This window comes from Saimiri boliviensis, chromosome 4 (assembly GCF_048565385.1).
Source record: "Saimiri boliviensis isolate mSaiBol1 chromosome 4, mSaiBol1.pri, whole genome shotgun sequence".
NCBI lineage: Eukaryota > Metazoa > Chordata > Mammalia > Primates > Cebidae > Saimiri > Saimiri boliviensis.
The window spans coordinates 18,649,637-18,662,569 of NC_133452.1; the positions used below are offsets into that span (position 1 = coordinate 18,649,637).

The 12,933-nt window shown below is 40.4% G+C and overlaps 2 protein-coding genes across 2 annotated transcripts in view; both read left to right on the plus strand.

Annotated features, from left to right (window-relative positions):
• RMND1 (required for meiotic nuclear division 1 homolog) overlaps positions 1-3,561 on the plus strand; it is a 48,638-nt gene extending 45,077 nt beyond the window's left edge. Inside the window, exon 12 of the mRNA XM_039467452.2 lies at positions 3-3,561. Coding sequence (XP_039323386.1) covers positions 3-35 — 33 coding nt within the window. The 3' untranslated portion in view covers positions 36-3,561. The remainder of the gene's footprint in view (positions 1-2) is intronic.
• A 9,181-nt stretch (positions 3,562-12,742) lies between these two features.
• The window catches only part of ZBTB2 (zinc finger and BTB domain containing 2), a 31,446-nt gene continuing 31,255 nt past the window's right edge, over positions 12,743-12,933 (plus strand). Inside the window, exon 1 of the mRNA XM_003943555.4 lies at positions 12,743-12,827. The gene's annotated coding sequence lies outside the window, so the exon portion shown is untranslated. The remainder of the gene's footprint in view (positions 12,828-12,933) is intronic.

Consider the following 12,933-nt stretch of genomic DNA (forward strand, 5'->3'; position numbering starts at 1 on the left):
AGGTAATGTTTGAGCTGGGACGAGTATTTTTCTGATCAAGTGAAACCAAAGTGTCACTCCAAGAGATGAATTCACATTCTACAATCAAAAAATAAATGGCCAGGTGCAGTAGCTCATGCCTGTAATCCCAATACTTTGGGAGGACGAGGCAGTTGGATCATTTTAAGTCAGATCAAGGCAAGCCTGGCCAACATGGTGAAACCCCGTCTCTACTAAAAATACAAAAAAAATTAGGCACGCCTGTGACCTCAACTACTCAGGAGGCTGAGGCAGAAAAATCTCTTGAACCCAGGAGGAAGAGGTTGGAGTGAGTTGAGATCATGCCACTGCACTCCAGCCTGGGCGACAGAGCGAGACTCAGTCTCAAAAGTAAAAAATAAATAAATAAATGTTCACTACTAGTTGATCGCTTATTTAATAAGTATTTTTTAAATCAAGAAATTGTTTCAGCCACCAATATATTGTGTGAATAAAATATAAAGAATCTCATGTTTGCTTCTACATCACTGACAATTCAAAAAGGAAAATATTTCAGTTAAGAACTTTGGAAACCTTAGCATCTAGAAATCTTGGTAAATCTTGGCAGGTACCTCTTAAAGCCAAAGGGCTTAGGTTTTAGACCACAACTGAACCTATCCCCGGGGAATGCTATCATGGCCCTGGCTAAGAGAAACATACAGGAACTTAAGTGTTGACATCAATATATACAATAACAAGACAGGCTTCTGATGGCAGAAATGAATCTTAAATACCTATTTTAGATGGATGATTTGAGTATGGCTGTTCACTGGCATCTTTTGTTAATCAACGCTTTGTCCTTTCACCAAGTCAGTCACAATATTCTTCCTACAGACATTTGTTTCACATGTATTTTGGGGAAATTTAAAAAACAAGTACAAAGAATCTAAACATCTACGTAATTACCTCCTTGGGTTGACAACATTTTTTAAAAAATCAACTCTTTATCTACATTGCCTTATTTTTATGCATAACCCCTCATGCCCCACTATAGTCCTCGCCCAACTCTTTTTCACACATATCCTTTCGTTTTGCAACTCACTTAACTGCTGCACAGTGTTATACCAAAAGAATACATTCATCTGTACTAACTGATGGACACATTTATTTGCAATAACAGTGCTAAGATAAACATCTGGTATCTTCCAGCAAGAGTTCTTCAATAACTGTCTTCCATTTGAAGTACCTGTACACCTAGGGTACCCAAAAAAAACTCTCCAAGGAGAATATAGGTATAGATTTGCTTTCTAGGATGGGTACGGTGCCTCATGCCTATAATCCCAGCACTTTGGGAGGTGAGGGTGGGAGCACTGCTTGAGCCCAGTGACACACTCAAAATAATTTTTTAAAAACTGCTTTCTAGATCAAGTTCCTCCTGATTTTCATAACATCAAACATACTTGGTACACACCTGCAGTGTATCCTGTTCTTCCCATCTTCCCTTATCACACTTACACAAGAGAGGCGACTCTCACCTATCCTCAATAATTTGCTCCACTATATTCAATAACCTTTAAATACATTTAAACCTATGTTTCAACATTTTTGGGAAACCACACAAAAGGACAATTTTTGAAAGATTGGTAAATGCAACTTTTAATTGAAGCCATTATGCCTTCTCCCATTTTTTAGGCAGTACAATTCCAATAAAATTTTACTCCAAGTATCAATGTATATAATTTGCTGTTCTGATCAACTAATTAGTAGAAACAATGTGAAATAATCCAGAAAACACCATGAACAATTGGTGCCATAACAGCATTATTAAACATTTCAAGTTATATAAAAAATTTACAAGAAAAGATTATCAAGGGGTTCATAAACATTATTAGCATAAAGTTTTGTAGAAGAAATGTAACACAAATACATTTTCAAGAAAAAATTCCATTTGCATAGTTCTCCTATGTTTAAATGGATTATGGTGGACATAAGCTCAATACACTTACAATGCATTAAATTACAAAGGGTTTCCTTAAAAGTGATGAAACAGCTTATTTTAAAATACCGTTATTTACAATACACTGGCAATTACATCTTTTTCAACTAATTTTATGATTTAAAACTTCAACTTAAGTTATGAAAGTTTAAAGAATTGTTTTAGTTGTAACATAAGTAGTTTTGGTTTTAATATAAGTAAAAACTTACTTTCAGGCCGGCACAGTGGCTCACACCTGTCATCCCAGCACTTTGGGAGACCGAGGCGGGCAGATGACCTGAGGTCAGGTGTTCAAGACTAGCCTGACCAATATGGTGAAACCCTGTCTTTAAAAAACAACAAAAAAAAACCCTTACTTTCTTTTACTTAATAAAGTAAAAACTTTATTAAGATCACCACCTAAGAACAAAATGACCAACAAATTACACAGTGTGTGTAAAGCCTAAAGTAAGTACACTCACCAATGGCTCCCAAAGTCCTCAGAGTGGTATCTAATTTCTATCACAGGAGAGGCTCACTGATTAAGACCAATATGGATTTGAACTCTTGCTTCACCACTAATTCTTGCCGTTAAAACCTCGGGCAAATCACTCAACCTCTTTGGCCTTACTTTCCTCATCTGTGGAGTAGGTTTAATTAAACTATCTCATAAGTTGCTGTGAGGATTAATGGAATATGTGTGAACACGAGAGTTTATTATTGACCTATCTCATAGAGTTACTGTGACGATTAACTCTCAGATGAAATGGAGGCTGAATCAAATTCCTAGGATCCATCTTTGAATCTTTAAGAAACATCATAGACCAGGCGCAGTGGCTCACACCTGTAAATCTCAGCACTTTGGGAGACTGAGGTGGGTGGATCACGAGGTCAGGAGTTCAAGACCAGCCTGGACAAGATGGTGACATCCCGTCTCTACTAAAAATAAAAAAATTAACCAGGCGGGGTGGTGGGCACCTGTAATCCAGGCTACTTAGGAGGCTGAAGTGAGCAGAGATTGCACCACTACACTCCAGCCTGGGCAACAGAGCAAGACTCCATCTCAAGAAACATCCTAACTCAGACTTTGGAATACAAGGGTCAATTTAAATATAATGCAATATTTTCACTGTATAAAATGGGTTGGCTCCTCAGTGCAAGCCCACAAAGGCTTTTTTAAACTACACGTTTCTGCATATACCAGACAGCGGCGGCCAACAGGTTTTCTGGGGTGCCTTCTTGGATAACCACAGCAGTCAGAGCAGACTTTTTTTTAAATACATAAAATCAGTATCTTTCTAGCTGTATCATCTTAAAAACAACTGCATCAGCAAATACTCAAGACTGTCCATTAATACTACTGACTCCTGAGTTCTACACCACACTAAATCAGAATGTCTGGGGCTGCAGATAGGAAACATGTTTTTTTTTAACTCTTGGGGAGACTCTTACGTGCTCACTAAACCCTTAAGAAGCACTAACTCAGAATCTATGTATTGGTTTATACTCAGGTTACACAGATTTTAAATAATTCATTAGCACTCTCTTGCATACTAAGTACTAATCTCAAGTGACTCAGTTCTCTTTCTCCAACCCAATCTCCTCAGACCCTGCTCAATGCCCTTACGGGGGTGGGGGTGGGGGTGGGGGGGGTTCACACAAGAGCACTGGGAGAAGATGATGTGGATCAAAAATAGATTTTTTCCAAATCCAAATCTACTCACTTTCAGCTCTCTCCATTGGTTCTGAATTGCCATTTTTAAGGAAGGTTTAATGTCACCATACTAAATTCCCTTCCCTCAAAGAGGTTTAATGAAACAAAATTTTTTAAAGACCACGTTTTCACTTCCTCTGTGAAACAAAACATGGACTTTTAAATGTTTTAAAAACAAAAATTTTCCACATCTCCTAGACTGTTAAAATAATCTGGAAAGTATGCAGCATTATAAAACCTACTCATTGATTTTTTTCATCCAATTTCACATTTATTTACTAGAAATTACAATGCACTACTCTAAGCTCTAAGACACAGAGGTTAAGATGCCACATAGAGCCCCTGGCTTTCGTGAAGCTTACATTCCAATGAAGACAGCAGGAAAACAATCTGCTTATAGACTCTTAACATTTTTTTTTTTTAATATTGCTAATTTAAAAGGATGAACTAGAGTGCCTCTAGGAATCATCAAATTAAGACAGAGGTCAGCAAACTAACCAAAATTAACTCCAATCAAATCTAAACCTCTAGCCACAAAACCTTAAATTCAAGGTGTTGATCTTAATTTTAAAAACCTCATGTGGTTTGGGTTCTGGTTACCTTAGAGATTTTTGACTCTTAAGCACACTGACGGCAATTTAAGATTAGCTGAAATACTTGGCTGATGATTCACTACTGAAACCTGATGAACTGGAATCCTCTGATTTTGTGTGTCTCTTTTCAGATAGGGTGATCAATCATGCTAGGTCTGACTAGGACCAAAGAGTTTCTTGGGAGCAGCCAGACTTTCACTGCTAATACTGGGAAAGTCCTGGGCAAACCAGGACTGATCACGCTATCTTTGGGTCACATTTTAGAAACTGGTATTTAGTCACTTTTTCAACTCTGGACTTTGCTGCAACTCTACAGATCTTTAATATGGATCAACTACTAAAAATAAGAATCTTCCCTTCCAATGATCAAAATGACCATTTTCATAAAGAAGAGAGTGTTAATTTCACATAGTTTTTATCAGGTGGAAGTAGTAATTTTTCCCTACAAATTTTATCATTTTACTTTTAAACATAAAACTCTTGAGCCAAACACTACTTGAAGAACTGTTTTAAGAATTCAGATTCACATTTCTTTTAAGAAATAATGCTTCAGGTCAAGAGATCAAGACCATCCTGGTCAACATGGTGAAACCCCGTCTCTACTAAAAATACAAAAAATTAGCTGGGCATGGTGGCGCGTGCCTATAATCCCAGCTACTCAGGAGGCTGAGGCAGGAGAATTGTCTGAACCCAGGAGGCGGAGGTTGTGGTGAGCTGAGATCACACCATTGCACTCCAGCCTGGGTAACAAGAGCGAAACTCTGTCTCAAAAAAAAAGAAATAAAGCTTCAAAATTACAATGTCTTTTTTTTTTTTTATGTCTTTAAAGATCAGTTTTGAACTACTGATAGATTTAACAACTTGGACAAATCACTCTCAATCTGGCTGAGTAAAAGAAGCCAGTCTGCAAAGGCTACATACTGTATGATTTCATTTATGTAACATGCTAGAAAAGGTAAAACTAAAGCTGGGCGCAGCAGCTCACTCATGTAATGCCATCACTTTGGGAGGACAGGGCGGGCAGATCACGAGGTCAGGAGTTCGAAACCAGCCTGGCCAACATGGTGAAATCCCAAAATTAGCCAGGCGAGGTGGCACATCTGGAGGCTGAGGCAGGGAGGCCGAGGAAGGATAATCGCTTAAACCCAGGAGGCAAAGGTTGCAGTGAGCTGAGATCACGCCACTGCACGCCAGCCTGGGCAACAGAGCAAGACTCCACTTGAGAGAAAAAAAAGGTAAAACTATAGTGATGAACAACAGATCATTGATAGCCAGGGGTTAGGGGTAGAAGCAGCATAGGTCTATAAAAAGACAGCAAAATAAAGTGATAGACCTGGCCTATATTCTCATGTTGGTGACTAGACAAATACTATGTTAAAATTCACAGAACTGTATACTGAAAAAAAAGAGTCACTTTTACTACATAATTCTAAGGTTTTTTTAAAATCAGTAATTATTTCAAAAATATACTGATTCTATCATTTACTGAGGTACTGTGCTATGCCCCCCTCCATATACTGTTTTATTTTCTACTCACCCGATGCTAGGAGATAGTAATAATTATCCATATTTGAGGAAAAGGAAAACTTGAGGCTCTGAGGTTAAGTAACATGCCCAAAGCCATACAGTGTAAGGGATGGACCATAATTCCAACACAGATCTGATTCCAAAGGCTATATTCTCAACCACTACAAACCACTACTGTCTCCCCCCACTGTTCATAAATAACCAAACACTCTGTCCCTCCTAATGACAATATTAGGAGGCTATTAAGTTTCCTAATTCTATTCTGAACTCAATACATTACTGATAACGTGAAAATAGGGAGAGAAACATGATTCTAGATCAGTGATGTCCAACTGAACTTTTCTCCAATAATGGAAATGTTTTGTATTATCTGTGCTGTCCAATACGGTAGCCTCTAGCCACAGGTGGCTACAGCACACATTGCTAGTGTGACGTTAATTGAATTGAAATGGACAGCACAGTTCTAGAGAAATAACATGACAAGAATGTACATGCCACAGAAAGAAGCAATTTATTAAATTATGATGGTAACTTACCAACAATAAAAGAAAAACAAGGTAGACATATAATAAAGGAATTAAGCTAAGAAATGCACCACCCCCCAAGCATATCACAAAACTATCTTTTGAACACCTGCTCACCCTCCAAGATTCAGCTTAAATACCAACCTTATCTACACACCCACAGCACTCTGCACATCTGCAGTATAAATTGTGTATTAGGTATCTGTGTTTTTCTCCCCCACTTGACTGTGAGCACCTGAAGAGCAGAGATAGTTATTCATATATGCACCACCAGCATGTAAGACCTATACCCAGATGCTTTCTGGAACAATGAACAGTTTTTTCAGTTCTAGTGGGAAAATGATCACTATCTTAGGTCCTTTAACTACAAATTCAATTCTGCAAGCATTCGAGTACCAGAGTACATATAAAAAGAACTCCGGTCCCTCAAACAGCTTACGGTGAGAGTGAGGGATACAAGATATAGGTAGATAAGGGGGAAAACTAGGGAAGGGGTAGTGGCGGGTGGGGAACTGGGGAGGGACAACATGGGGAGAAATGTCAGGTATAGGTGATGGGGAGGAAGGCAGCAAACCACATTGCCATGTCTGTACCTATGCAACAATTCACATGTACCCCAAAACCTAAAACGCAATAAAATATATATATTTTTTAAAAAGATATAGGTAGACAAGTAACAAGTAAAAAGGGTAATCAGGCCAGACACAGTGGCTCACGTCTGTAATCCTAGCACTTTGGGAGGCCAAGGCTGGAGGATCACGAGGTCAGGAGTTCAACACCAGCCTGGCTAACATGGTGAAACCCCATCTCTACTAAAAAACACAAAAAATTAGCCAGGTGTGATGGCACGCACCTATAGTCCCAGCTACTCAGGGAGGCTGAGGCAGGAGAATCGCTTGAACCTGAGAGGTGGAGGTTTCAATGAACCAAGATCATGCCATTGCACTCCAGCCCGGGCGACAGAACAAGACTCCGGCTCAAAAAAATAAAGTGCGGGGGTAATCAAAGTTACAAATAGTGCTTTAGGTCAGAACAGAAACTGTCAGCAATCAGAGTGGTAAGAGAAAACTGAAAAGTGGTTTAAGTAGCCATTATCCCATTCTGTCAGGCAAAAGGTGTAAGATAACTTATTGTATCCCAACCTATTACTCAGAAAAGCCTAATGGATTAAAAAACATTTTTAAGTAAGTCTTTAGAAATTTATCCTGCCTTCGCTCACACTACCAATGTCAGGTCTCATCCTATTCCTCATATCACTAAGCTAAAACTAGTCTTAGAACAAAATCCTTCCAGATCCAAAATTTCTAAGAAAATTTCACAGCATAAAGGAGTGATGTACTTTTCTTTACACTTAAATTCTGATCATCTTTAAGTCACAACATCCTCTTCTGGGTTCTCAAAATGTGATAACTGGAATTAGTTTGCATAGTACATCTCAATGGTGAGTACACAGACAGCATCTGGAACTGTCTATTGAAAGTAATTTAAATTTATTTAATGAGTACCTTTTCTGTTTCCTCTAAAAATCAACAGGAGGAGTGCCAGTATGAGGAATCTAGACACCAAGCATTACCTGTAAAGTATATTATAATACAGAGGTCTGCAAACTGGAAGACTGGCAAAAAGAAATTCTACAATATAATTTCTTTTGAAAAAAAAATCTACCAGCCAATTTTCTTATTTTTATCAGCCTACATATTATTAATGAGAAAGGTCACAGAAAATTTGTGAGGTTTTCCTAGACTGAATGACCTTGGGCTGCTTAATTACTTAAATTCTTTGAGCCTGCTTCCTCAAATTGAAGATTGAGAAGGAAGTGTGACTTGATGCCTTCCGAGAAAAAAAAATTGACTTAATTAACTAATATAATTACTTACAGATTGACTTCGGCATAGCTTTTGGTTCAATCCTAACTCACCTTTAAAATGGAAAAACAGGCCAGGCACAGTGGCTTACGCCTTTAATCCCAGCACTTTGTGAGGCCAAGGCAGGTGGATCACCTGAGGTAGAGCTCGAGACCAGCTTGGCCAACATAGTGAAACCCCGTCTCCACTAAAAATACAAAATTATCCAGGCATGGTGGTGGATGAAGGTAATCCCAGTTACTCGGGAGGCTGAGGCATGACAACTGCTTGAACCTGGGAGGCAGAGGCTGCAGTGAGCCGAGATCAGGCTGCTGCACTCCAGCCTGGGCGACAGATCGAGACTTCATCTCTAAATAAATAAATAATAAAGTGGAAAAACATGTAACTGTGGCTGCTATTAAACTATGTCCATAATTCTTTGATATTCGTCCCTTGAGTTTGGGCTGGACTTAAGTGACTTGTTTTTAATAGAATATGGCATAAGTGATGATGTGCGGCCGCCTCTCTGCTCTTGCTTCAATCACCTGCTCTGGGAGTAGCTAGTCTTCACCATGTTGTGAAGACACTCAAGCAGTCCAATGGAGAACTTTCATCATCAGCCATAGGTGACCTGCCAAATGAGAGCCACCTTGGAACCTCATGAAAAACTCTGACCCAGAACCACCTAACTAAGCTACTCCGAGATTCCTGACCCACAGAAATTACATGAGAAAACGCAAGTTTATTGTTTTAAACCACTGAGTTTCGGGTTAATTTGTAAGAGCAAGAGAATACACCAGTGTTTTTTAAATAGTGGGTCCTGACTTACTAGTAGTTGAATAAATCAATTTAAGGCAGAAATACCAACTTAAAAAATGAAATAGAAGATAGCAGAGTATATCACTCTTAATACAAGTACTATTTCCTAAAAATTTTGTTAAATTTTATGAAAATGTGTTTCTTACAAGCACAGCTGAAAACATTAAAATTCTAACAAGTAAATTTAAAACAAAAAGCTCCCGAAAGCATAGGGAATCCCTTTAGGGACTCGTCTCAGTAACAACCAACTATAAAACAAGCATTTTCTATAAACTTTATGACCAAACCAACCGTGTAAGACACCCTCACACTACATCATCTTTTCTGATGTATATGCTAAGCTTCATGAACAAGAGACAGGACATGGTGTCTGCCCTAGATTTTAATGTTTAACACACAAAAGCACGTAATTTTCCTAATTTTAAGAAGTTACTCAACAGGACTGCCTTCATAAAATTAGTGAAAAATGCTGCTTTGGACTCAAACCACCTTTATTATTTTTTTCTACTACTACTTTTCTTGCCGATGTTAAATTCCATCTTCGACCTAAGTGCACACACTCACACAAGAGATCTAGTATTATTAAATTGTTGTCTGCTCACTGTCCAACTCTCATAATATAGAGATCTGCAAATTGAAAGACAGCAAACAGTTCTACGGTTTAACTTCTTTAAAATTAATTTACCTATCCTCTTCAGAACACAAGCAAGTACCTATTTTTGTGGCTGTTTCTCAGCAGAACACAAATCAAAACTTTCAGCAACACCAGACTCTGCAGAATATTCATGTATAACTTTTGATGAACCCACTCAGATTGCTTGCACTGTGATTTTCTTTGAAGTAAAAAGTGTTAAAAACTATTTTTGAATTCCTAATTTACCAGATTTTCAAAATACCAAAATATATTGGCACATAATTAAACAGCGATTTAACTCTTTTTCTTTTTAGAGACAGGATCTCACTCTGTTGCCCAAACTAGGGTACAGTGGTGCGATCATGGCTCACTGCATTACTAATTTTTTTTTCTTTTTTTAATAGATGTAGTCTCCTTACATTGCTCTGGCCGATCTGGAACTCCTGGGCTCAAGAGATCCTTCAGAAAGTCCTGAGATTACAGATGTGAGCCACTACGCCCAGCCTTTTTATTTTTTGAGATAGAGTCTCACTCTCACACTGTTGCCCAGGCTGGAGTGCAGTGGCGAGACCTCGGCTGGGTGCAACCTCCGCCTCCCGGGTTCAAGTAATTCTCCTGCCTCAACCTCCAGAGTAGCTGAGATGACAAGCACCTGCCACCACGCGCAGCTAATTTTTTGTATTTTTAGTAGGGACAGGGTTTCACTATGTAGCGCAGGCTGGTCTTGAACTCCTGACCTCGTGATTCACCTGCCTCCGCCTGCCAAAGTGTTGGGATTACAGGCATGAGTCACCGTGCCAGGCCTATTTTTCTTATTACTGTACTAGGGACATTGATGGCTCTCCCAAAACGAGACTTACTAGACAACTGACGCTTCCCTTGGCCCTATCCTGAAATACACTAGCTCTTCTCTGCTAGGGCTACTGCTTTCTCCTCAACCTTTGCAGATTTAGGTATCCATCTAAATGTTTCTATTTCAACAGCTGTAGAAAACATACAGTCTGTATAGCTCTCCTCATAATGCTATTAGTTGATGATTGTGACTACAAGTTGGAATAATCTGCATACTTGGCAAAATTCAAGTGTGACTGCATATGTCTTGAGAGAATAAACAGTAAACCAGCCCAGCCCTAAATTCCAGTAGCAGCTCTTGAAGAGAATAGATGCTCTTGATAAGACTTTCTTTAGGACTGATACTCAGTTTTTGGGCTTACCCCTGGGTTTATTTCTATAAGCAAACCTATACAGAGTGTAGCACTAGAAAATATTCAGCGATCTTAAAAATAAGCACAGTTACTTTGACTCAAGACCAATTACTATACACATAGGCAAATTTCTGCCCAATGGTCTCAAGTTTAGCATTAGTTTTGCCCACTTTTTCTTAAAAGTTCATTCTTCACATGACTACTTCCACCGACATTAAGTTGAAACTTTTCACAAAGTCCAAAAGAATTAAGAACCTACAGATCTCTAATTATGATTCTCTACAAAACAACCAAAATCATTTTAGTCCCCTAAGAAGATGAGATAGACCTCACTCAAGCCAATCCAAGGAAGCAGGAATGCCCATGTGAAGGCTAACTTTGATGTTTCAGTGAGAGCGGTGCACTGGAATACTATTTAGATCAGGGTTAGAATTTGGTTTTGTAGGCAGACACTTACCTACTAAAGTCATTTATCTAGCTGATCGAAAAATAGGAAAGCTCAAGGCAAGTATACACTGAATATACCAGTGAAGCTATACAGCTGCTTATTTTGTCTTCAAAGAAGGAATTAGTCATCAGTACCTGCAGGTATAACTGGATTGCTAAATCAAACTCAGATTTTTAGGAGGGACACTTCTACATATTAAACTGTCTTAAGAGAGTAAGCTTCCCTAAAATGATTGGCAAACTATGTGCCAGGCATTCCTTGTGCTAGTGGTCTGGCTGTTATCAACCAAAATCGGTTAGACATCATAACCAGGTTAGCATGCCTTGAAAGGAGAGTATCCTAGAAACTACTGCCTCCATTTCCTTAGGAATAAAGCCATATCCATATCCTTCCTAAATCTCGAAATACTCCTACATGTGTAAAATAAAGAAATCATTATATTCTAGAACTAAACTGTACTTCCCCAAAAAAGACATGAATCCTAGAAAAACGGCAACAACCAAAAAGTAAACTTTAAAATGTCAAAAATGACCATCAGGAAATTCTAACTTCCCTGCCATGTTTGCATGTTTCAGGATCTCCCCGTTAAAAAGATGTTCCACATCTCTAAATCTAACAGAATAGCCAACTCTGGAATCCACACCTCAAACATCAAAACAAACCTAAAAGGAGAATAAATTCTTAACACGCGTTACAGACTTTCATTTTTGGCGGGGGACCAAAACTTCAAAAACGAAAACCCAGCTGCTGAAATAAGCATCAAATTCAACCCTGAGAGAAATATCTGACATCACTCAAATAGTCTGCAAGGAAAAAGAAGCACCTCTACCTCTATGCACAATACAGGAATCTGCACTTCAGCATGACTTTCAATTACCATTGGTGACAAAAAGATAACTGGTGGTTTACAGTTATCTCCCCGGTTCTGAAGGCAACTCCATTTCAAGATTAAAACTGAAACACGGAAAGTCGAGGGACAAAGGTAAGGGCCAAGAGATCTCAAGCAGAAGGCGGCAGTAGGATGCGAGCAGAGGCTCTCCATCCCTACCGCGAACACCTCAAGGACTTGTCCTACCTAAATACTTTATGTAAACAAGGGGCTTGTGACTCAAGCCTCCAGCCCCAATAGGTGGAGAGAAGTTTCCTCGCCTCGCCTGCACATGGTCTGCAGAAGTTTGGCTGGAGCAGAGCGCGGAGCCTGGGTGGGAGCGGCAGTGGAGTGCTGCAGGCGGCGGCGGCGGCGGCAGAGCAGCAGGAGGCGGAGGCGGGCGGGGGGAGGGGAGCGGCTGGGGGGGCGGAGGGGGCTCTTGCCGCCACTGCTCTCTCGCCGCCTCTCCCCCCCGGCGGGAGCCGCTCGCAGCCTCTTTGCACTAGTCTCTCCGCTCTCTCGGTCATGTGACCTTAACGTAACCGGACAGGAAAAGCCCCGCCGCCGCCGCCGCCGCCGCGCCGGAGACACCGACCGCGGCGGCAGCAGCAGCAGCAGCAGCGAGAGGCAGAGGCGGCGGCGGCGGGGAGGACAGCACGGCCGAGGCTGCCCAGCGGCGCCTCCTCCACACCCCCCGCCGCAGCAGCACCGGCGACAGGTAAGCGCGCACCGCCTCCGCCTACCGGGGCCGGTGCCCACGTGCCACCCCCGGCCCAGGCTCCGGGAAGGCGGAGGGGGGGCGGGGGCCACCGGAGCTCGCAAAC